The 25,064-nt window shown below is 39.2% G+C and overlaps 1 protein-coding gene across 2 annotated transcripts; it reads right to left on the minus strand.

Moving 5' to 3' along the window:
* Positions 1 to 152: 152 nt before the first annotated feature.
* Positions 153 to 21,045, minus strand: LOC137416269 (tripartite motif-containing protein 14). 2 transcript variants are annotated; one of them, XM_078770273.1, is made up of 4 exons: positions 20,845 to 21,045; positions 20,009 to 20,058; positions 17,079 to 17,123; positions 153 to 1,665 (listed from the first exon to the last, which is right to left on the minus strand). In XM_078770273.1, exons 2-4 carry the CDS (start codon positions 20,031 to 20,033, stop codon positions 1,103 to 1,105), a joined length of 633 nt encoding a protein of 210 aa, XP_078626399.1. In that variant the 5' UTR covers positions 20,034 to 20,058; positions 20,845 to 21,045; the 3' UTR covers positions 153 to 1,102. The 2 variants fall into 2 exon arrangements, with proteins under 2 accessions (XP_078626399.1, XP_078626400.1); XM_078770274.1 differs by having other exon boundaries at positions 20,009 to 20,061; positions 20,845 to 20,942.
* Positions 21,046 to 25,064: the final 4,019 nt, after the last annotated feature.

The following is a 25,064-nucleotide window of genomic DNA, read 5'->3' on the forward strand; positions in this document are numbered from 1 at the left end:
TTAGGGCACCGTCAACGAAAATGTGCTCTTATCCTGTCGGGTTGGTTTAAAAGTTGAACACCACTGCCACCATGTGATAGATCGGGACCGAGCGAGGTGAAGTAATAACCACGGGAAGAGCACGTATACAAATAACCACGAGCCAGGTACAGTTGGTTGCAAGAGGAGCTGTATTGAACAGTGCACCGGAAGAGGAAGTACCCCAAAAATCATGCGTATAAGAAACTTAACAAAAGATCAGAATTATATGAGTAAATAATATACGAGTTATTGTTGCCCAGGATTATTGGTAATAGCAAACACCCATTAATAATTCAGTGCTTGCCAGACCACGTGAGCGATGGCATCACAAATTTATATTCTCCAATATAATTGTTGCATAGACCACGCTCAATAAATTTCAAACTGATCGATGAAGCATCATACATATCGATTGATGACGTCATAATGAAGGCACCCATGACATAATCATAAACATCTTATTCCCCATGCGGAGTACTTGACAATGCGCCATGTTTAAATTTTTTCCATGGAGTGGTTTCAGAGATATAGAGGTGCAAAGCTTTTCCAAAATGGCATCTGTACCACATGACATATGACGTCATAATTAACATTAATATAATCTACAGGAGGAGGCACTCCTATGGTGAAAATTTAATGTCCATCAGACCAACAATTGCAGAGAAAAAGATTCGTACTGATCCGATAAAGCGTTATACTTGACGAATGATGACGTCATAATGAAGGCACTGATGACATCATCATTGACATCTTATTGCACATGGGGCGTACTTCACAATGAGCCACGTTGCAATTTTTCCATTGAATTGTTTCGGAGATATGGAGGTGTAACGTTTTACAAAGATGGCGTCTGTACCACGTGACCTATGACGTCATATTTATGAATTAAAAAATTCTACAGAAGGAGGCGTTTCTATAGTAACATTTCGTGTGAATCGAACCAATAATTGCAGAGAAAATGAATTATATAAATGCAGACACGCCACACGTACGTGCGCAACCCAATGCCGAACCCAGGTTTCGCTTCGCGAGCGCTGGGTAAATTAATCGTGATTGTGATCATAATCACCAGGTTTATAAATCATAATGAAGGTAAAAACGGACCTAACCGTACGGTTTTACGATCAAGAGGACCATCAAGGATGGCCAAAGCGGCTCGAACTTTAATGCCCTTGGGGATTTTGAACACGTGCAGTTGCCCACCTTTCCCTACACACGTCAACTTTCCGGCATCGCAATCCAACAACAGCGAAAACTGTCCGGAATCTACCAACTTGTTCCGGTCTTTATTTTCTTTGCCGTCACGTGCGACATATTCCACTGTAGGCCTATTTCTTTTCTCGATACACCACGACTCGTCGTTTTCACCCAACCTTGATTCATGTGTTTTGCTATTCCGTATCATCGATTCTGAACAGATTCCGAATCTGCACGAAGCGCACGAACTCACATCGACCTCCCAGTCGTGACTACCTGTGGAATACATTTCACGAGAGGCAACTTGAACCCAATCGGAAAACCGGCGAGTGTGTTCCTGGGGCGCGTTTCCCTTTCGGTGATTTATTCGTGTCACCGTCAGCCCATCTTCGGAGATCTCCAGCAGTCGGTGTGCGGTGTTGGGGTCCATTCTCGGGGGGGCTGCACCTGCGGATACGGACAGACGGCACCGTGGATTTTGTTAGACAAATGGAAGGAAACGAACACAATCATCCCTTTGTACAAACTTCATTAATCACATTTTACTACAAAACTATCGCTTAGATATCATATCTACACATCAAGTATTTATCAGGAAATTAAACGTGTAAATTATGTGAACATTTGCAAGTTTTAATAATCTTTACCCGAGCCACACCTTGATAACCGCGGCCTGGTTGGATCGTCTGGACGAGAGCAGGGGATAATTACCCACAACGGGTTAATTTTGGATATCAAGGGGTATTAATGGAAGCCCGCCCAAAGTAAAATATAAGAACTAGAAAGCTTCTGAAAATGCAAAGCCGGTCCACGTCTGTCGGTATGGAGACGTCTTCTTCTTCTTCTCCAGTATGCTCAAAATAACGAAAACAGCTAAAAAAAAAATACAAAATGAAAATTGATTTATGTAGCATTGACCTTTGACCTTTTGATCTAAAAAAAAACAATCGACTTGTAGCTTTTGATTAGTGAGCCAATTCAGTGACGTGCTATGCAAATTCTTTAAATTTCAGATCAATCATGTTGTAAAAACCAGAGTTACAACATTGTCTCAGATCGTGAGTTTAATTCTGAATCGATCTCTAGCAATACCTGTAAAGAAAACCAGCAAACATCATATCAATATTCAGCATTCATCGGAATCAGTAATTGGTTTGCAAACGAGCACAAGCAACCCTTGAACAAAGTGGTTATACGTACCATCTATTTATGCACCTACATAACATACAATAAATGTCACAGGAATGTTCGTAGCGCTGAATGTCCGAGATCTTATAACTGCCACGCAGTGGACAGAAGTCGCATGACACCTGGGTTCAGACTTAGACACAATTTCACGGAAAATCAGATGAAAATTGGCAATTTCATGCAACCTTGACCTTTGACCAAATTATTAATTTGTCTTATCCATGTTCTCAAAATAAAGTTTTGTTAAAAAATCGATGACAAAAGCTCAAATGGTAAAAAGTTACAGCCCGGCTAAACACACACACACACACACACACACACACACACACACACACACACACTCACACACACACACACACACACACACACACACACACACACACACACGATTGCAAAACCCCATCGGAGGCGCCACGGCAATGCCGCGCTGTAGGATATTTAATTATTTGGCAAGTGGGCGGTGTACTTTGAATGTATCTGTACTTGTTTGTTTGTTTTCTTGCTTTCTTGTTTTTTTGTTTGTCCGGGCGATATCTCAGCCATCCTTTGAGCTAGGAAGCTGAAATTTCGGCACAGTCGTGAGCAAGTCCTTTGTCAAAAACGCTATTTTTTGTTTTTTGAATAAGCAATTAATTAAGGAGTTATTTAATTATTAGCGATTAATTAAGTACTTATTTAATTCATTAAATTTCATTTCTCTGTTGACCACAATTTTCATTTCTGTTCTGTTCACACAAACGTCGCCCGCATTTGAACATGACAGTGACCAAGTGATGTGGCTATCAAGGATATTTTTGATTTATTGATTAATCACTTCATCGATTCATTATTTATTGACTAATCGATGAATTATTTATTGATTAATCAATTAATTATTTAATTTTTTATTAACGACTTGTTTGATTAAATTTCTAAAAGATACATCTTCGGATGAAGCACTAGTGGTTTCGTTATGCTATTAGCCAATTGATTAAGAAAATATTTGGTGATAATCTTTTATTGATTTTAATTATACAATTAATCAATCAATTAGTGTACACCTCTCCCTCCGAATGGAGCCTCTATGAGCTGCACTGCGGTATTGCCGGGCTGTAGGATATTTAATTATTTGGCATGGGGGCGGTGTACTTTGAATGTATCTGTACTTGTTGTACACCGCAACTTTCCTATGCCATCTCCAGGCATTGCAAATCGTCATTACTGGGCACCGAAGGGGGCTCGGCAGTGACGCACGCTGAAAGGGAGTACTCAGTTTTCACTCTGTTGTACACCGCACCTTTCCTATGCCATCTCCAGGCATTGCAAATCGTCATTGCTGGGCACCGAAGGGGGCTCGGCAGTGACGCACGCTGAAAGGGAGTACTCAGTTTTCACTCTGGTTGTTGTACACCGCACCTTTCCTATGCCATCTCCAGGCATTGCAAATCGTCATTACTGGGCACCGAAGGGGGCTCGGCAGTGACGCACGCTGAAAGGGAGTACTCAGTTTTCACTCTGTTGTACACCGCACCTTTCCTATGCCATCTCCAGGCATTGCACATCGTCATTGCTGGGCACCGAAGGGGGCTCGGCAGTGACGCACGCTGAAAGGGAGTACTCAGTTTTCACTCTGTTGTACACCGCACCTTTCCTATGCCATCTCCAGGCATTGCAAATCGTCATTGCTGGGCACCAAAGGGGGCTCGGCAGTGACGCACGCTGAAAGGGAGTACTCAGTTTTCACTCTGTTGTACACCGCACCTTTCCTATGCCATCTCCAGGCATTGCAAATCGTCATTGCTGGGCACCGAAGGGGGCTCGGCAGTGACGTGCGCTGAAAGAGAGTACTCAGTTTTCACTCTGGTTGTTTGTTTGTTTGTTGTACACCGCTCCTTTCCTATGCCATCTCCAGGCATTGCAAATCGTCATTGCCGGGCACCAAAGGGGGCTCGGCAGTGACGCACGCTGAAAGAGAGTACTCAGTTTTCACTCTGGTTTCTTGTACACCGCTCCTTTCCTATGCCATCCCCAGGCATTGCAAATCGTCATTGCCGGGCACCAAAAGGGGCTCGGCAGTGACGCACGCTGAAAGAGAGTACTCAGTTTTCACTCTGGTTTCTTTCTTTCTTGTTTGTTTGTTTTCTTTCTTGGTTGTCCGGGCGATATCTCAGCCATCCTTTGAGCTAGGAAGCTGAAATTTTGGCACAATAGTGAGAAAGTGCTTTGTCAAAAACGGTATTTTTTTTTTTGATTAATCAATAAATTGAGGAGTTATTTAATTATTAGCGATTAATTAAGTACTTATTTAATTAATTAAATTTCCTTTCTCTTCTGACCATTAACTCAGGCACCTTTTGAGTTAGGAAGCTGATATTTGGACATGCCAATGACCAGGTGATTTGGCTGCAAACGCTATTTTTGATTTATTAATTAATCATTTAATCGATTAATTATTTAATTATTCGATTAATGACAAAAAAATTTTTTTTTTTAAAGTTACAGATTCTGATGAAATGGTGGTGGTTTATGTGTTCTCTGACCGAATTGATTAATAATTTTATTTTTTAATGATTATTATTTATTTATTTTCATTATTAATCATTTATTTATTTTCTTTCTCATTTGGCCAATATCTCAGGCACCTTTTGAGCTGGGAAGCTAATATTTGGACATGAGTGACCAAGTGATGTGGCTATCAAGGATATTTTTGATTTATTGATTAATCATTTCATCTATTAATTATTTATTGATTAATCGATTAATTATTTATTGAGTAATCAATTAATTATTTAATTTTTTATAAATGACTTATTTAATTAAATTTCTAAAAGATACATCTTCGGATGAAGCACTAGTGGTTTAGTTATGCGATTAGCCAATTGATTATGAAAATATTTTGTGATAATCTTTTATTGATTTTAATTATACAATTAATCAATCAATTAGTGTACACCTCTCCCTCCCAATGCAGCCTCAATGAGCTGCACTGTGGTATTGCCGGGCGCCGGAGGCGCCCTGGCAATGCCACGCTGCAGCATATTTAATTATTTGGCATGGGGCGGTGTACTTTGAATGTATGTGTACTTGTTTCTTGTTTGTTTTCTTTCTTGTTTGTTTGTCCGGACGATATCTCAGCCATCCTTTGAGCTAGGAAGCTGAAATTTCGGCACAATAGTGAGCAAGTCCTTTTTCAAAAACGATATTTTTTGTTTTTTGATGAATCAATTAATTGAGGAGTTATTTAATTATTAGCGATTAATTAAGTACTTTTTTAATTAATCAAATTTCCTTTCTCTTCTGACCATTAACTCAGGCACCTTTTGAGTTAGGAAGCTGATATTTGGACATGCCAATGACCAGGTGATTTGGCTGCAAACGCTATTTTTGATTTATTAATTAATCATTTAATCGATTAATTATTTAATTATTCGATTAATGACAAAAAATTTTTTCTTTTTTTAAGTTACAGATTCTGATGAAATGGTGGTGGTTTATGTGTTCTCTGACCGAATTGATTAATAATTTTATTTTTTAATGATTATTATTTATTTATTTTCATTATTAATCATTTATTTATTTTCTTTCTCATTTGGCCAATATCTCAGGCACCTTTTGAGCTGGGAAGCTAATATTTGGACATGACAGTGACCAAGTGATGTGGCTATCAAGGATATTTTTGATTTATTGATAAATCATTTAATCGATTAATTATTTATTGATTAATCGATTAATTATTTATTGATTAATCAATTGATTATTTCATTTTTTATTAATGAGTTATTTAATTAAATTTCTAAAAGATACATCTTCGGATGAAGCACTAGTGGTTTAGTTATGCTATTAGCCAATTGATTAAGAAAATATTTTGTGATAAGCTTTTATGGATTTTAATTATACAATGAATCAATCAATTATTGTACACCTCTCCCTCCCAATGCAGCCTCAATGAGCTGCACTGCGGTATTGCCGGGCGCCGGAGGCGTCCCGGCAATGCCGCGCTGTAGGATATTTAATAATTTGGCATGGGGGCGGTGTACTTTGAATGTATGTGTCCTTGTTTTTGATTTATTGATTAATAATTTAATCGATTAATTATTTATTTAATTTTTTATTAATGGCTTATTTCATTAAATTTCTAAAAGATACATCTTCGGATGAAGCACGAGTGGTTTAGTTATGCTATTAGCCAATTGATTAAGAAAATAATTTGTGATAATTGCACACCGCTCCTTTCCTATGCCATCTCCAGGCATTGCAAATCGTCATTGCCGGGCACCGAAGGGGGCTCGGCAGTGACGCACGCTGAAAGAGAGTACTCAGTTTTCACTCTGGTTGTTTGTTTTCTTGGTTGTTTGTCCGGACGATATCTCAGCCATCCTTTGAGCTAGGAAGCTGAAATTTCGGCACAATAGTGAGCAAGTCCTTTTTTCAAAAACGGTAATTTTTGTTTTTTGATTAATCAATTAATTGATGAGTTATTTAATTATTAGCGATTAATTAAGTACTTATTTAATTAATTAAATTTCATTTCTCTTCTGACCATTAACTCAGGCACCTTTTGAGTTAGGAAGCTGATATTTGGACATGCCAATGACCAGGTGATTTGGCTGCAAAGGCTATTTTTGATTTATTAATTAATTAATTAATCAATTAATCGATTAATTATTTAATTATTTGATTAATGACAAAAAAAAAATTTTTTTTTTTACTTACAGATTCTGATGAAATGGTGGTGGTTTATGTGTTCTCTGACCGAATTGATTAATAATTTAATTTTTTTATGATTATTATTTATTTATTTTCATTATTAATCATTTATTTGTCTTCTTTCTCATTTGGCCAATATCTCAGGCACCTTTTGAGCTCAGAAGCTAATATTTGGACATGAGTGACCAAGTGATGTGGCTATCAAGGATATTCTTGATTTATTAATAATAATAATAATAATGCATTTATTTTATATAGCGCTTTTCAGGAAGCCCAAAGACGCTTTGACAGAGTGCAAAACATAACGCATAGCAAAACATAAAGACAATTGCAAAAAAAGAAGAATCAATAGGGAAATATTCAAAGCACAAAGGAGGGAGAAGGAGAGGAGATAGTCAGGGGTTAGATGCTGTGGGTTAAATGTTGAATGCAGTGTTGAACAGGTGGGTCTTGAGTGATGTTTTGAATGTGGTGAGTGAGGAGGAGTCTCTGATGGTGTGAGGTAGCGAGTTCCAGAGGGTGGGAGCAGCGATGGAGAAGGCCCTGTCCCCCCAGGATCTAAATTTGGTCCGGATGGGGGGGGTCAGGAGGTTGGTACCAGCAGAGCGGAGGTTGCGGGTGGGAGTGTGTCTGGAGAGGAGGTCAGCCAGGTAGGATGGGGCCAGGTTATGGAGGGCTTTGTAGGTCAAGAGGAGGATTTTGTACTGGATTCTCTGGGAGATGGGGAGCCAGTGAAGCTTGTAAAGGACGGGGGTGATGTGGTCACGGGTCCGGGAATGGGTGAGTAGACGGGCAGCGGAGTTCTGAATGTATTGGAGTTTATTGGTGATTGTTGAGGGTGAACCATAAAGGAGGCTATTGCAGTAGTCCAGACGGGAAGTGATGAAGGCGTGGATGAGGGTTTCTGCAGCCACAGAGGAGAGGGATGGACGGAGACGGGCGATGTTTTTCAGGTGGAAGAAGGCTGTCTTTGTGATCTGTTTAGTGTATTTGTCGAAGGAGAGGGTTTGGTCAAAGATGATGCCAAGATTCCGGATGTGAGGGGAGGTGGACACTGGGAAACCGTCGATGTTGAGGGCAAAGTTATGGGTGGACTTGGTGAGCGTTTTTGGGCCAATGATGATTATTTCAGATTTATCACAGTTAAGTTTGAGGAAGTTGATTTGAAGCCAGGATTTTATTTCAGTGATGCAGTTTGTCAGGATAGAGTGGGTGGCGGTGGAGATGGACTTGGTGGAGATGAAAAGCTGGATGTCATCGGCGAAGCAGTGGAATTGGAGACCATGACGGCGGATTAAGTGACCGAGGGGGGACAGGTAAAGGATAAAGAGGAGGGGGCCAAGAACTGAACCTTGGGGGACACCTTGGGGGAGGGGAGCAGTGGGGGATTTGCAGTTATTGATGGAGATGAACTGACGTCTGTCAGAGAGGTATGATTTAATCCAAGAGAGGGCAGTGCCGGTAATGTTAAAGGTGGTTTCAAGTCGGGTGAGGAGGATGGTGTGATCGATGGTGTCAAAGGCAGCGCTGAGGTCGAGGAGGATGAGAATGTTGAGGTTGCCAGCATCAGAGGAGAGGAGAAGGTCGTTGGTGATTTTGAGGAGAGCAGTTTCAGTACTGTGGTTGGACCGGAATCCGGATTGGAATGTTTCATACAGGTTATTGGCAGAGAGGTGATGCTTGAGTTGAGTGGCTACAGCGCGTTCCAAAACCTTTGACAGAAAGGGTAGGTTGGAGATGGGTCTGAAGTTATTTAGGGTGTCAGGGTTTAGTCCAGGTTTTTTCAGAATGGGGGTAACAGCAGCAATTTTGAGGGATGGTGGGACGATGCCTGTAGACAGGGAGGAGTTTATTGTTGCAATGATAAGTGGAGAAAGAGCAGGAAGGGAGGCCTTGTATCGATTAATTATTTAATTATTCGATTAATTACTAAAAAAAAAATAAAAAAATTCAGTTACAGATTCTGATGAAATCGTGGTGGTTTATGTGTTCTCTGACCGAATTGATAAATAATTAAATGTTTTAATGATTATTATTTATTTATTTTTATTATTAATTCTTTATTTATTTTCTTTCTTATTTGGCCAATATCTCAGGCAACTTTTGAGCTGGGAAGCTAATATTTGGACATGACAGTTTTTTTTTTTGTTTTTTTTTGTATACAAGATCGAGGCTCGTGAAAGAGCTAACATTAATCACACAAAAAGACAAACCGACACACAAAACACAAAAAACAAGGGGAGCGGTAGACAAGATGGGGAGAGAGGGGGACAGTGACCAAGTGATGTCGCTATCAAGGATATTTTTGATTTATTGATTAATCATTTAATCGATTAATTATTTATTGATTAATCAATTAATTATTTAATTTTTTATTAATGATTTATTTAATTAAATTTTTAAAAGATACATCTTCGGATGAAGCACTAGTGGTTTAGTTATGCTATTAGCCAATTGATTATGAAAATATTTTGTGGTAATCTTTTATTGATTTTAATTATACAATTAATCAATCAATTCGTGTACACCTCTCCCTCCCAATGCAGCCTCAATGAGCTGCACTGCGGTATTGCCGGGCGCCGGAGGCGCCCCAGCAATGCCGCGCTGTAGGATATTTAATTATTTGGCATGTGGGTGGTGTACTTTAATGTATCTGTACTTGTTGTACACCACACCTTTCCTATGCCATCTCCAGGCATTGCAAATCGTCATTGCTGGGCACCGAAGGGGGCTTGGCAGTGACGCACGCTGAAAGGGAGTACTCAGTTTTCACTCTGGTTGTTTGTTTTCTTGTTTTCTTTCTTGTTTGTTTGTTTGTCCGGGCGATATCTCAGCCATCCTTTGAGCTAGGAAGCTGAAATTTCGGCACAATAGTGAGCAAGTCCTTTTTCAAAAACGTTTTTTTTTTTTTTGATTAATCAATTAATTGAGGAGTTATTTAATTATTAGCGATTAATTAAGTACATGTTTGACCCTGGTGTTGGGCTAGCGGCTAGGGTGTCAGCTTAGGATACCTAGGATCCTGGGTTCGAATCCCGGTCGATCGCTGAATTAACGCCAGGGGGGTTGACTCAGCCTGTCATACCTTCCGAGGTCGGCTAATTGAGGACCAGTTCACTGGTAATTCCCTGTTTGTCGTTAAAGGCGGCAAAAAGGGTTGGCGTCAGGAAGGGCATCCGGCCGTAAAACATTGCTTCAAAAAGGGGAGCGAAAAACAACAACAACCACGGTTCCCGAAAAAGGGCCAACCCCCGCTTGCGGGGAAAAATGGCCTCTAAAGGTGGTTATTTTTTAAATTTATTTAATTTAGTACATGTTTAATTAATCAAATTTCCTTTCTCTTCTGACCAATATCTCAGGCACCTTTTGAGCTCAGAAGCTAATATTTGGACATGAGTGACCAAGTGATCTGGCTATCAAGGATATTTTTGATTTATTGATTAATCAATTAATCGATTAATTATTTAATTATTCGATTAAGTACTAAAAAAATTTTTTTTTTTAAGTTACACATTCTGATGAAATGATGGTGGTTTGTGTGTTCTGTGACCGAATTGATGAGTAATTTAATTTCTTAATGATTATTATTTATTTATTTTCATTATTAATCATTTATTTATTTTCTTTCTCATTCGGCCAATATCTCAAGCACCTTTTGAGCTGGGAAGCTAATATTTGGACATGAGTGACCAAGTGATGTGGCTGTCAAGCATATTGTTGATTTATTGATGAATCAATTAATCAATTAATCGATTAATTATTTAACTATTGCATTAATTACTAAAAAACAAAAAAAACAAATCAGTTACAGATTCTGATGAAATGGTGGTGGTTTATGTGTTCTGTGAACGAATTGATTAATAATTGAATTTTTTAATGATCATTATTTATTATTTTCATTATTAATCATTTATTTATTTTCTTTCTCATTTGGCCAATATCTCAGGCACCTTTTGAGCTGGGAAGCTAATATTTGGACATGACAGTGACCAAGTGATGTGGCGATCAAGGATATTTTTGGTTTATTGATTAATCATTTAATCGCTTAATTATTTATTGATTAATCGATTAATTATTTATTGAGTTATCAATTAATTAATTATTTTTTTATTAATGACTTGTTTAATTAAATTTCTAAAAGCTACATCTTCGGATGAAGCACTAGTGGTTTAGTTATGCTATTAGCCAATTGATTAAGAAAATATTTTGTGATAATCTTTTATTGATTTTAATTATACAATTAATCAATCAATTAGCGTACACCTCTCCCACCCAATGCAGCCTCAATGAGCTGCACTGCGGTATTGCCGGGCGCTGGAGGCGTCCCGGCAATGCCGCGCTGTGGGATATTTAATTATTTGGCATGGGGGCGGTGTACTTTGAATGTATGTGTACTTGTTTGTTTTCTTTCTTGTTTGTTTTCTTGTTTGTTTGTTTGTCCGGACGATATCTCAGCCATCCTTTGAGATAGGAAGCTGAAATTTCGGCACACTAGTGAGCAAGTCCTTTATCAAAAAAGGTATTTTTTGTTTTTTGAATAATCAAATAATTACGGAGTTATTTAATTATTAGCGATTAATTAAGTACTTATTTAATTAATCAAATTTCCTTTCTCTCCTGACCATTAACTCAGGCACCTTTTGAGTTAGGAAGCTGATATTTGGACAGGCCAATGACCAGGTGATTTGGCTGCAAAGGCTATGTTTGATTTATTAATTAATCAATTAATCAATTAATCGATTAATGATTTAATTATTCGATTAATGACTAAAACTTTTTTTTTTTAAAGATACAGATTCTGATGAAATGGTGGAGGTTTATGTGTTCTATGACCGAATTGATTAATAATTTAATTTTTTAATGATTATTATTTATTTATTTTCATTATTAATTGTACACCGCACCTTTCCTATGCCATCTCCAGGCATTGCGAAACGTCCTTGCCGGGCACCGAAGGGGGCTCGGCAGTGACGCACGCTGAAAGGGAGTACTCCGTTTTCACTTTCGTTGTTGTACACCGCACCTTTCCTTTGCCATCTCCAGGCATTGCAAATCGTCATTGCTGGGCACCGAAGGAGGCTTGACAGTGACGCACGCTGAAAGGGAGTACTCAGTTTTCACTCTGTTTGTTTGTTTGTTTTCTTGTTTGTTTGTTTTTCCGGGCGATATCTCAGCCATCCTTTGAGCTGGGAAGCTGAAATTTCGGCACAATAGTGAGCAAGTCCTTTCTCAAAAACCATATTTTTTGTTTTTTGATTAATCAATTAATTGAGGACTTATTTAATTATTAGTGATTAATTAAGTGCTTATTTAATTAATTAAATTTCCTTTCTATTCTGACCATTAACTCAGGAACCTTTTGAGTTAGGAAGCTGATATTTGGACATGCCAATAACCAGGTGATTTGGCTGCAAAGGCTATTTGTGATTTATTCATTAATCAATTAATCAATTAATTATTTAATTATTTGATTAATGACGGTATCCTCAATGCCAAACAGGAAATTAGAGCAGTCTCCCTCGACATATCACGTGCCTTCGATACAGTCTGGCACCCCGCTCTGCTCACCAAACTCTCCTCCTTTGGTATCCATGGAAATCTCCACGCATGGCTGGCGGACTTCGTATCTAGTCATCGTCAACGTGTGGCCCTGAATGGGTTTCTCTCATTTCCTCTTCCTGTTCAGGCTGGAGTTCCCCAAGGCAGTGTTCTGGGCCCTGGGCTTTTTCTGGTCTTCATCAATGATCTCTCTGACTCTCTTGAAAATCCTCTCTATCTCTTTGCTGATGACTCCACTCTCTGCCGCTCCATTACTCATCCCTCAGATCGGCAGTCTGCAGCCTCCTCACTCTCTGCAGACCTGGACAAAATCACAGACTGGGCAAACAAGTGGAACATGTCTTTCAATCCTGACAAATCTCACACTCTTACAATGTCTCTCCGAAAAGACCGACTGGACAACCCTCCCATCTACTTTCTGAATAATTCTCTCCAAGAAGTTCTGTCACTCAAGCTTTTGGGTCTCACTATCTGCCATGATCTTTCCTGGGAAAACCACATTTCCAAGCTGGCCTCCAAAGCCAGTCGCCGACTGGGCATCCTCCGTCGTGCGAAGTCCTTCCTTGGCACACCTGAGCTCCTCACCACATACAAGGCTTTCATCCGCAGCTCAATGGAGTACTGCTCTCCCCTCTGGACTGGTGCTCCTGCCTCACACCTAGCTCGTCTTCATGCTGTTGAAACCAAAGCGTTCAGAATCATTGGAATCTCCCGCGATGACGCTATCTCCGAGGGCCTTTCACTTCATCACCGCAGGCAGGTTGGTGGTCTTTCCGTCCTCTACCGACTCCTCTCCGGCCTTGCTCCCCCAGCTCTCTCTGGGCTCTGTCCCCCAAATATTCCTGCAGGTCGCAGAGGATCTGCCTGCAACCCTCTTATGGTTAAACTGCCAAAATCAAGACTCTCTGCTCACCTTCACTCCTTCATTCCTCTTTTCTCCCGCGTCTGGAACAAACTCCCTCACTCTCTTCAATCCAACTCCTCCCTCCAGGTCTTTAAAACGGCTGTTCACCACCATCTCTTATCTTCCCCAATCCAAAACCTTGATCTTTTCTACCCCCGCTAATTTCACCCAAAAGCCACTTTTTTGAGGTGACTTTTGACTTCTTTCCTGGAAGTCCTTGGTGTCCTTGCGTTTTATACCTATCCTGCCTCCCCCCAGGCCCTCTCCCTCCAAAAACATCTCCTGATGTCCCTGCTCTCAAATGTTGTGTTTGTGTGCTTCCTCCCCTTCTCTCCTCATCTTGTCGACCACTCCCCTTTTTATATACTTTGTTTGCTTGTTTGTTTGATTTGTTTGTTTGATAAATGTTAGCTCTTTCACGAGCCTCGACTCTGCACACAAAAAAAAGAAAAAAAGAAAGTAAAAAAAGAGACTAAAATTTTTTTTTAAAGTTACAGATTCTGATGAAATGGTGGTGGTTTATGTGTTCTCTGACCGAATTGATTAATAATTTAATTTTTTAATGATTTTTCTTTATTTATTTTCATTATTAATCATTTATTTATTTTCTTTCTCATTTGACCAATATCTCAGGCACCTTTTGAGCTCGGAAGCTAATATTTGGACATGAGTGACCAAGTGATGTGGCTATCAAGGATATTTTTGATTTATTGATTTATCAATTAATCAATTCATCGATTAATTATTTAATTATTCGATGAATTACTAAAAAAAAAAAAAAAATTCAATTACAGATTCTGATGAAATGGTGGTGATTTATGTGTTCTGTGACCGAATTGATTAATAATTTAATTTTTTCATGATTATTATTTATTTATTTTCATTATTATTCATTTATTTATTTTCTCTCTCAGTTGGCCAATATCTCAGGCACCTTTTGAGCTGGGAAGCTAATATTTGGACATGACAGTGTGATTCGGCACAATTATGATTGAGGACATCATCACATGATAGTGATGTGGCTGTCAAGGATATTTTTGATTTATTGATTAATCATTTAATCGATTAATTATTTATTGATTAATCGATTAATTATTTATTGATTAATCAATTAATTATTTAATTCTTTATTAATGAGTTATTTAATAAAATTTCTAAAAGATACATCTTCGGATGAAGCACGAGTGGTTTAGTTGTGCCATTAGCCAATTGATTAAGAAAATATTTTGTGATAATTGTACACCGCTCCTTTCCTATGCCACCTCCAGGCATTGCAAATCGTCATTGCCGGGCACCGAAGGGGGCTCGGCAGTGACGCACGCTGAAAGAGAGTACTCAGTTTTCACTCTGGTTTCTTGTTTGTTTTCTTGGTTGTCCGGACGATATCTCAGCCATCCTTTGAGCTAGGAAGCTGAAATTTCGGCACAGTAGTGAGCAAGTCCTTTGTCAAATACGGTATTTTTTGTTTTTTGAATAATCAATTAATTGAGGAGTTATTTAATTATTAGCGTTTAATTAAGTACTTATTTAATTAATTAAATTTCATTTATCTTCTGACCATTATTAACTCAGGCACCTTTTGAGTTAGGAAGCTGATATTTGGACATGCCAATGACCAGGTGATTTGGCTGCAAAGGATATTTTTGATTTATTAATTAATCAATTAATCGATTAATTATTTAATTATTCGATTAATGACAAAAAATTTTTTTTTTTTTAAGTTACAGATTCTGATGAAATAGTGGTAGTTTATGTGTTCTCTGACCAAATTGATTAATAATTTAATTTTTTTATGATTATTATTTATTTATTTTCATTATTAATCATTTATTTATTTTCTTTCTCATTTGGCCAATATCTCAGGCACCTTTTGAGCTGGGAAGCTAATATTTGGACATGAGTGACCAAGTGATGTGGCTATCAAGGATATTTTTGATTTATTGATTAATCATTTCATCTATTAAGTATTTATTGATTAATCGATTAATTATTTATTGAGTAATCAATTAATTATTTAATTTTTTATAAATGACTTATTTAATTAAATTTCTAAAAGATACATCTTCGGATGAAGCACTACTGGTTTAGTTATGCGATTAGCCAATTGATTATGAAAATATTTTGTGATAATCTTTTATTGATTTTAATTATACAATTAATCAATCAATTAGTGTACACCTCTCCCTCCCAATGCAGCCTCAATGAGCTGCACTGCGGTATTGCCGGGCGCCGGAGGCGCCCCGGCAATGCCGCGCTGCAGCATATTTAATTATTTGGCATGGGGCGGTGTACTTTGAATGTATGTGTACTTGTCTTTTATTGATTTTAATTATACAATTAATCAATCAATTCGTGTGCACCTCTCCTTCCCAATGCAGCCTCTATGAGCTACGCTGCGGTATTGCCCCGCTGTAGGATATTTAATTATTTGGCATGGGGGCAGTGTGCTTTGAATGTATCTGTACTTGTTGTTTATCATTTTGTGGAGTTTTCCCTGTTGCTTGAACATCCTTGATATAACTCACAGACTGGTGTTTTTGTTTGTGTGTTTGTTTGTTTGTCATGCTACTCCTGCAGTTCTGTCTCGATTACATCCAGACTATCTACATAGTAGGATCAGCATGTCCCAATTAGTGCATAGTAGTGTTTTTATCTTTGCCAGTGGTCTTGGGGGCGGGCGAGGGGTGCGCCAATTCTCAATGCAAATGTGTATTATGTAGCGCCGCCTCCAGGTGGGAGAGGGTATTACAAGTCCACGCCCTTTCCAGTATATGCAGTACTCCTGCCCCCAAGTTTTTTTTTGTTTTTGTTTTTTTCAGTGTTAGTTTTGTTCAGTTGTAAGTTTTCAGTGTTTCAATGTAAGTGTAAGTTTTCAGTGTAAGTTCTCCAGTGTACGTGAGGTGTTTTGAATTGTAAACAGTAGCCATGTTTTTGCTTCATGCACACAAACCGGGTTATTTTGTTTTTATTTTCAGAAGCGATTGAGGCAGCTGTTAGTTGCCTATACACCACCCAAATAAAGGTATGTGTCATAAGAGCGTGTTGCATGCTTCGAACAAGGTCGCCCATACGGTGGGTACTCTGATAGTGAAAGAGAATTTTCCAAATGAACATCGAGATGAGGAACTCGTGCTTGAGTTGTTTTGTGTTCTTTTGATTCATAATTAAATAAGGTTCATGCGAAAAGCAAACCACCATTCTGGTGCTTCTCAAGCATGGGCTGTATCACAAGGATTTTGTGACTGTAATATTGAGATGTGAGATCTAATATCGATTTCATCATCACCTGAGGTGTTAGCTAACTAGTGAGGGAACCCACGTGGAACAGAGCGATGAGTTAACATGATATGGGACAAGAGATTAATGAATGGAATAAAAATGAAAAACATGAGGTGCGCATGGAAAAGCAGAGTATTTGGAAATATCACGATAATCAAAGACAGACATGAAGATGAGTATTGTTTAATCAATCCTCATTTCCACAATCATTACAACACTCAACGATCCCACCCTCATCACTTACCGTTCGCATCGTCGACGGCCAGGTCATTCATTCCAGCAGCCGCTTCTGTGCAAATTCGGGAACAAACAAATCATCAAATAATTCATTTCAATGATTTTATCCTTGTTAAACGAATTAACTTTGTGTTGATAAACAATTTATAATTCACCATCAATATAATTTATTATATAAGAAGTGAGCTACATTCTCTAGTTGTGCATTGTGAAGATTTGTTATGAAATGACCTGCTTGGTGGCCTTGTCTGAGGATAGGTATTGCATCCTGTGTGCTGACATTAGTTGTTGGACGTTAAAGAATCGGTAAGCTGTCGCCGGCACCATGGCCAGGTCCTAATTCCTGCCCTAACCAGCAGATGCCATTGTATCAGGGGCACAGCAGCACCCTCAGCCAATGATGCCACGCCGTAGCCTTTAGCGATCTTCAGCTCATGCGATGCTTCAATAAACCATGGAGAAGGCAGAGGGCGCAAGAGCAGAAACGAGGTGGAAGAAGACAGAGAGAGGGGGTTGGCTGATCAGGTCTCGTTGTTGGGGTGTTTTTGTGTAGAAGAATTCCACGGACTGAAAGAATAACACGTGTTTTTCTTGCCTCCATGCGAGTTAAAATTTTTATTTCGAACACCATATTTCAAAACTGTCAATCTTCCTCCTTTCTTTTTCACTGTACATGACACATTGATGCATTAAATTTGGAAATATTACACTAGACCATTTCATTTAGACCTTTCATTTAATAAATAATGCGCAAACTCCACCTAACCTGGGGAGTGGGTAAACTGCTACTAAATAAATATATTATTACCCTGCGCTCGCGAAGCGAAAAGCGAAGTGAAGCATTCATGTGCGTACGTGTGCCGTGTGCCGTACGTGTTTGCATTAAAAAAAAATCATTTTCTCGGCAAGCGTTGGTCCGATTGGCATGAAATTTTCACCACAAGAGCGCCTTCTCCGGTAGAATATTTTAATGATTATTATGATGTCATCGGTCATGTGGTACAGGCGCCATCTTGGAAAAACGTTACACCTCTATCTCTGAAACCACTCCATGGAAAAATTGAGACCTGGCTCATTGTCAAGTACTCCCCATGGGGAATCAGAAATGTCAATGATGTCATCTGTCGTCATGATGTCATCAGTGCCTTCGTTATGACGTCATAATTCGACAAATACAACACTTATCCTTCCAATCATTATTCATTTTTTTTCAGCAACTGTTGGTATGATGGACGCGAATTTTTTTTACCAGAGGAGCCCCTCCTCCTTTGGAATATTTTAATGATAATCATAATCATTACGTCATAGGTCGTGTGGTACAGGCGCCATCTTGGAAAAACCGAAAAATGTTGCACCTCTATATCTCCAAAACCGCTGCATGGAAAATTTTAAACATGGCTCATTGTGAAGAACTCCATCTGTGAAATAGGTGTTGTTAACGATGACATCATTTGTGCCATAATTATGACGTCATAATTCGACAGGGACAACGCTTAGTCTGATCAGTTTGAAATGTATTGAGCATGATCTATGCAACAATTATATTAGAGAATATAAATGTATGATGTCATTGCTCACGTGGTCTGGCAGCCATATTGGATCAAAGAAAAAAAATGTTCAAAAACAGAAGAGTTGGCTCACACCTTGTTGGATTGCGCAGGGTAAGTATTCTATGAATACCCTCTAGTTACTCTGCGCTCGCAAAGCAAAAAGCAGGGTTTGGCATTCGGGTGCGTCCGTGCATGCGGCATATGTGTCTGCATTTTTAAAATTCATTTCTCGGCAACCGTTGGTCCGATTGATGCGAAATTTTACCATAGGAGTGCCTCCGCCTGTATAATTTTTTATTCATAATTATGACGTCATAGGTCACGTGGTATGGACGCCATCTTGGAAAAAATTTACACCTCTATATCTCCAAAACTGCTCAATGGAAAGAATTGAAACATGGCTCATTGTCAAGTACTTTCCATGGTAGATAAGATATGTTGATGATGATGTCAATGGTACCTTCATTATGATGTCATAATTCGACAAGTACAAGCCCTTGATCCGAACGGTATGAAAAAAAAAATCATCTGCAACTGTTAGTTCGATGGACAGAAAATTTTCAGAATATGAGCGGCTCCTCCTGTATCATTGTTTTTAATGATAATTATGACGTTATACGTCACGTGGTACAGGCGCCATCTTGGAAAACCCTAAAAACGTTGCACCTCTATATCTCCAAAACCGCTTCATGGAAAAAAATGAAAGGTGGCTCATGGTAAAGAACTCCATATGGGGAATAGGTGTTGTTAACGATGATGTCATTGGTGTCGTAATTATGACGTCATAATTCGACGATTTTTTAAAGTTTGTGATGAGTTTAAAGAAAATCAAAAGATTTTTGTGGATTCCGTTATTTTCTTTACATATATGTCAAATTTGAATTGGTGAGATATTTTATCTAAATGCTGGATTAGTATTTGGGTGCGAGGGGGGCGTCTTGGAATCTCCTGGGGTTTGTGGTCGAAAAACTCTGTGGTACCATTAAAAATTGGGGCACTAATTGCAGAAACAAAACGTACAACAGCAATAAGCCTTCCCCTATCCCATAGAAGGGGTGTTTAAAATGTGAAGAATTTTTTTTTTTACAACTCATTTGATTTTAGCAAATGAAAGACCAAAAACCATGGAATGGGAGTTACTCGTTTGAACTCCGCAGAATGTCTGGAGAAATCTGGAGCTCCAGCTATTTAGACTTATTGATCTGGATGTATGCTGAAGGAATTATTGATCTTCATCTGGAGATCTTGTAAATGAGTAAATAAAATAAATGTTGGCTTACACATGCAAGCATGGAAACGGCTGCCGATAACAACGATGACTCCGGCCAAAGATATCGTAGGGTTTTAAAAAATTGCAAACAGATGACAAAAGTGAGATCGTTTTTACCCTCTACATCTGAGGCGGCGGCCATTTCTTCAGGAACAGAGATGTGGAACCTGCTGGTCAGGAAGACAGGAGAGAAGCAATTACTATCTTTACTTGGAAAAAAACAAAACAACCTAAAAAAAATATGGAAAACAAAACGAATATCATACCTTGCAATACCATTTCAAAACTTCTCATGAAATATGATGAAATTGTCATTATTTTTCCAACACATCTCATGGGGCAGATTTTTGTTCATTTATCTTGTCTTTATTTATTTTGTGTCTGAGTACATTGTTTTTAAATATATAAATCGCAAGTTAAATTCCATGTTAATTGTACATTGTCTCTTTGTACAAAGGAAGTACAAGGAACTTCGACACAGGAGACCAGTTAATCCACCATGCCTGGGGTTCATCCACACCCGATCAATTCAAATTATCAGTTTATTCATTCTCCTTGATATTAACCCCATGTTACCTTTTACTCAATTTCATATAAATGGGGGAAGAGGATAGGGGTGGGAGAGCTGTACACTGGGGGCAGGCACAGGGACATCACTATGTTGTTTATTTATTTCTCTTTCAGGATGAGTATTTGAGGGTGAGGAACAAAAATGTACAGAATTTTTACTTATTGAAGAGATGAATTCATAGACATCACAATCACGACACAACATGCCATTGTTTTACCGGTAAATGTTTCCCTCATGTTTAAACCAGATTTATGTTAAACCTGCTCGATGATCTATGGATACGAAGGAAACTACTTTTCTAAATCCACAATCATTTCCAACAAATGTATCGTTTAAACTGAACCATCACTTATCCAGCATTTATCCTTCTATACAAACCCACAGATATTGATGAACCCTTGTTGGTCGAAAACAAGTTGATTCCAAAATCGAGCAACAGAACCCACAATTAACTCTTGTGATGAAGATTTTCACACAAAGATCGCAACGTTCCAGAAGACGAGGCAGGTTATTTATTCAGTTTTGTGACGCCAGCACAGGAATGCAAACACGTCATCTGTGAACAGTTTAACTTGTTGGACTTGTTGTCAAAGACTTGTTTAACTTGTTGTCAAAGCCAATGATAACCTTTTGCGATGACATTTACTTGTTTTATTTTGAAACTTGTTGCTCGGATTAGGGTTTGTCAGACCGGTTGGTTTGTTTGAACGTGGGTGGATAACGATGGAACGAACACGATTTGAATCAATATAATATTGAAAAGAGGTTTAATTTTTTTGGCGAAACCAGATCTCTTTTTGGATTGCATTTCACTAAAGGATAGTAACAAGTTGCCAAATTTCACCTGTGAGGGTGAAATATAAACAGTCCTGTTGCGAGATTACCATTCAGTTTTTCATTTTTAATTAATTTATGAATATATTCCATGAAATGCATTGCACTTTGACATTATGGCCCATTATGGGAAGATCAGATACAAAAAAAGAAGGTCAATCTAATCCATTTTAAATTCAGGCTGAACAACAAAATGTGAAAAAAGTCAAGGGGTGTGAATACTTTCTGAATGTACTGTAAATATACACATACACGATACGTGTACATACATACATACATACATACATACATACATACATACATACGTACATACATTTGGTGTATTTCGTACTATTGTTCCGTGGCTAAAGGTTAAGATCGACCATTGTTCAAGATGCACCCTCACTTGGAGGGACAGAATGACAACATGCCCCAAAGTGCAAACCACACCTGGATAACAGTGTCAGTATTAAATTAAAAAATTGGGCGCAGAGTAGAAAGTGTTAATTTACATCTACATGATGTCTCATAAATAAAGAAGATGTAAGCACACCTAACACGAGGCCGAGGCTTCAGACTTTGCACACTCACGAGACTGTACCCTCGAATAAACTTTTCCAACCCGTAATCTTTGACGGGCTTTTTACTGGTAGGCCAAGAATATAAAAATAGGGGAAATACCCCTGGTGCTCACCTGGTAGAATAAACAGTATACTGCACTGACTAAAGGTATTTTAAACCAATTTCAATGATTGCTAGAAGACAGGACAGCGTGTAGAATCATGTTTAATGTCTACCAGGGCAGCATGTATACCAGATACTAACATAATCATAAGACTTTAATCAAATAAACAATAAAATACCTATTTTGGGGGGCAATCCCTTCCACTCCCCAACCCCGTATACCTCCTCAGACCTCAATTTTTATAATACCTTGAACAAACTTTGGTGGTGAAGGTTGTGCTGAAGTTTCATTGAAATAGTGTGTGTAGTTTCAGAGTTTCATTTTGGGGTTTAAACCTGGATCCACTTTGACCCCCCGTCGTCCCCGTTAGACCCCTATTTTTTTAATGCCGAGAACAAACTTTAGACACAACACAATAAATATCATTTGTTTCGAGGAAGAAGTTTCAAGCGTTGACGGACGGACGGACGGACCCATCGCATAATCCCATCGCATAAGCTCCCCTGAATTTCGTTCCAGGTTTGCTAATAACAGCAATTGCACCACACAGCATTTACATAGTGTCATGAGATCTGCCAATTAATGCATTGATGGTTCGAACCAGAAACCTCCCAAACTCAGAAAGGACACTGTAACCCTTCCACCCAGTTTCCACACATACTAAACCAAATACACCATGTATAACATGTAAACATACATTACTCACAACATACTTAAAGTACACACGTCATGCATGGTATTCAAGGAGGAAATTCATCCCAATACAAACTGGAAAACAGAATTTGACGCGGATGCCGCAATGGATTTGTATCCGCCAGAGTCACATGTCAACCCACTGTTCCACTAAAGGTCACGTGACAGAGAGCGCGAGATCGGAAAAAGGGATAAGGAGAAGAGAGAAAACAACAAATGATTCTAACTGGACTTATGATCCGGAAACTGGTTTTCAAAAAACCCGTGACCTCTAACCTGTTGAACTGAAAATGTAATCGGTTCATCTTTGTATCGCAGGCCACACCTGCACCAAGTTTGGCTGAAATCCCTTCTGTGATTCACATGTTATTGGAATAAAACGATTTCAATGAAACCCCGGTCAAAAATCCTAAACAAACAAATTGAAACCAGTATGACATTTCTGTGGGTTTCTATCAGTTTCTACAGGAACCAGATTCGGTTAAAACCAACAGGAACCATGAGATGCAACTGGTCTGAAACCCATATAAACCAATAGGAACCATGAGATGCAGCTGGTCTGAAACCCATATAAACCAATAGGAACCATGAGATGCAACTGGTCTGAAACCCATATAAACCAATAGGAACCATGAGATGCAGCTGGTCTGAAACCCATATAAACCAATAGGAACCATGAGATGCAACTGGTCTGAAACCCATATAAACCAATAGGAACCATGAGATGCAACTGGTCTGAAACCCAACTGAACCAAAAGGAACCATGAGATGCAGCTGGTCTGAAACCCATATAAACCAATAGGGACCATGAGATGCAACTGGTCTGAAACCCATAAAAACCAATAGGAACCATGAGATGCAACTGGTCTGAAACCCATATAAACCAAAATGATCCATGAGATGCAACTGGTCTGAAACCCATATAAACCACCATGAGATGCAGCTGGTCTGAAACCCATATAAACCAACAGGAACTATGAGATGCAGCTGGTCTGAAACCCATATAAACCAATACGAACCATGAGATGCAGCTGGTCTGAAACCCATATCAACCAATAGGAACCATGAGATGCAGCTGGTCTGAAACCCATATAAACCAATAGGAACCAGGAGATGGAGCTGGTCTGAAACCCGTATAGACCAATAGGAACCATGAGATGCAGCTGGTCTGAAACCCATATAAACCAATAGGAACCATGAGATGCAGCTGGTCTGAAAACCATATAAACCAACAGGAACCATGAGATGCAGCTGGTCTGAAAACCATATAAAAAAAATATAAACCAATATAAACCATTGGAGTTAACTGGTCTGAAAACCTACAGACCAACCAAAATACTTTCATTATATTGTTGGGGTTTTGAAAACCCTGCACTTTGTAAATTGTTGTAAATATACCCTTTGTAAATAATTCTCTTTGTAAATACCTCCATTTCTTGTTAAGGTCAAAGGTCGTCCCCTAGTTAGTCCATGAACAACACGTAGCGAACCATAGGCCCTCTTCGAAGTTATTTCGTTATTATGTGTTTCAGGTAAGGCTGTGTTTCCAATAGTTTGACTCTACGTTGCATTAATCAAATAAGATAGGCCCCATTCGATCCATTTGCTCTCCCTCTACAAATTGTGGTACGTCGTTTGCCGCAGCCAAAACTCCATTGCGCACGAGGCCAAGAACAGGAAAAAGGGGGAGGAGCCGCCGGATCACGGGTGTGGCATCAACTGGTCATCGGAGGTGGAGTCAGCCAGCGCCAACCAGCACCGCGGTGAGCGACCCGGTAGGCGTGCTCTTGCAGCCCGCGGCTTGATACGGCCACGAGTGATAAAAGCGACTGTGAGGGATTGCTTACGCAGATGAGTGATCCAGCCGAACCAGAGAAGAGAGAGGGAGACGTGAGGGGGTGCTCGTATTGCGGCAATAGACCGAGACCCTCTAGGGCCCTATTGCCGCCGGTTGTTGAGACGCGGAGCTGCTGGCTGCTGTTCGCTTCGAGCCCGGAGTGTGAACCTCAACGCTTACCGCTGCCTGGACCCTTCTCTCCCTGGCGCACCCTTACCATCAGCCTGGACCATTCGCTCCCTGGCGCATCCCTACCATTGCAATTCCCTTTGTCGTGTAAGTCCGTGGTCTGTCCTTTGTGTTGTCTGGGATTCCATAATTAAGACTGTTTAAGACTTGCACTGTGTATCTGCTTTCTCTTCTGTAAATTACTTTCGTTTCTCTTTCTTTGGTTTTGTGTAAATAATTAATAAATACCTGTTCCTCCTTATTCTTTGGTTTCATTCTCATCCGATCGCTTTAGTCCCTTCTTTCGATTGAGTACCTGTGGCGCGATTTTGGCCAAACTGCTTTATAATCGGGTTTAGTCTCTTGGTAACGGCTTGAGTCGCAGCTCGCTTCGCTCGGTGCAATC

The sequence above is a fragment of the Myxine glutinosa genome, chromosome 1, assembly GCF_964187855.1.
Source record: "Myxine glutinosa chromosome 1, kmMyxGlut1.1, whole genome shotgun sequence".
Classification (NCBI taxonomy): domain Eukaryota; kingdom Metazoa; phylum Chordata; class Myxini; order Myxiniformes; family Myxinidae; genus Myxine; species Myxine glutinosa.

Bases quoted from the DNA above. Each gene is read 5' to 3' on its own strand.
- LOC137416269 (XM_078770273.1), bottom strand. From the start codon at position 20,033: ATGGCCGCCGCCTCAGATGTAGAGG. The intron at 17,124-20,008 runs GTAAAAACGATC...GAATTTGCACAG, and splicing joins CGCCGCCTCAGATGTAGAGG to AAGCGGCTGCTGGAATGAAT. The intron at 1,666-17,078 runs GTAAGTGATGAG...CCGTATCCGCAG, and splicing joins GGCCGTCGACGATGCGAACG to GTGCAGCCCCCCCGAGAATG.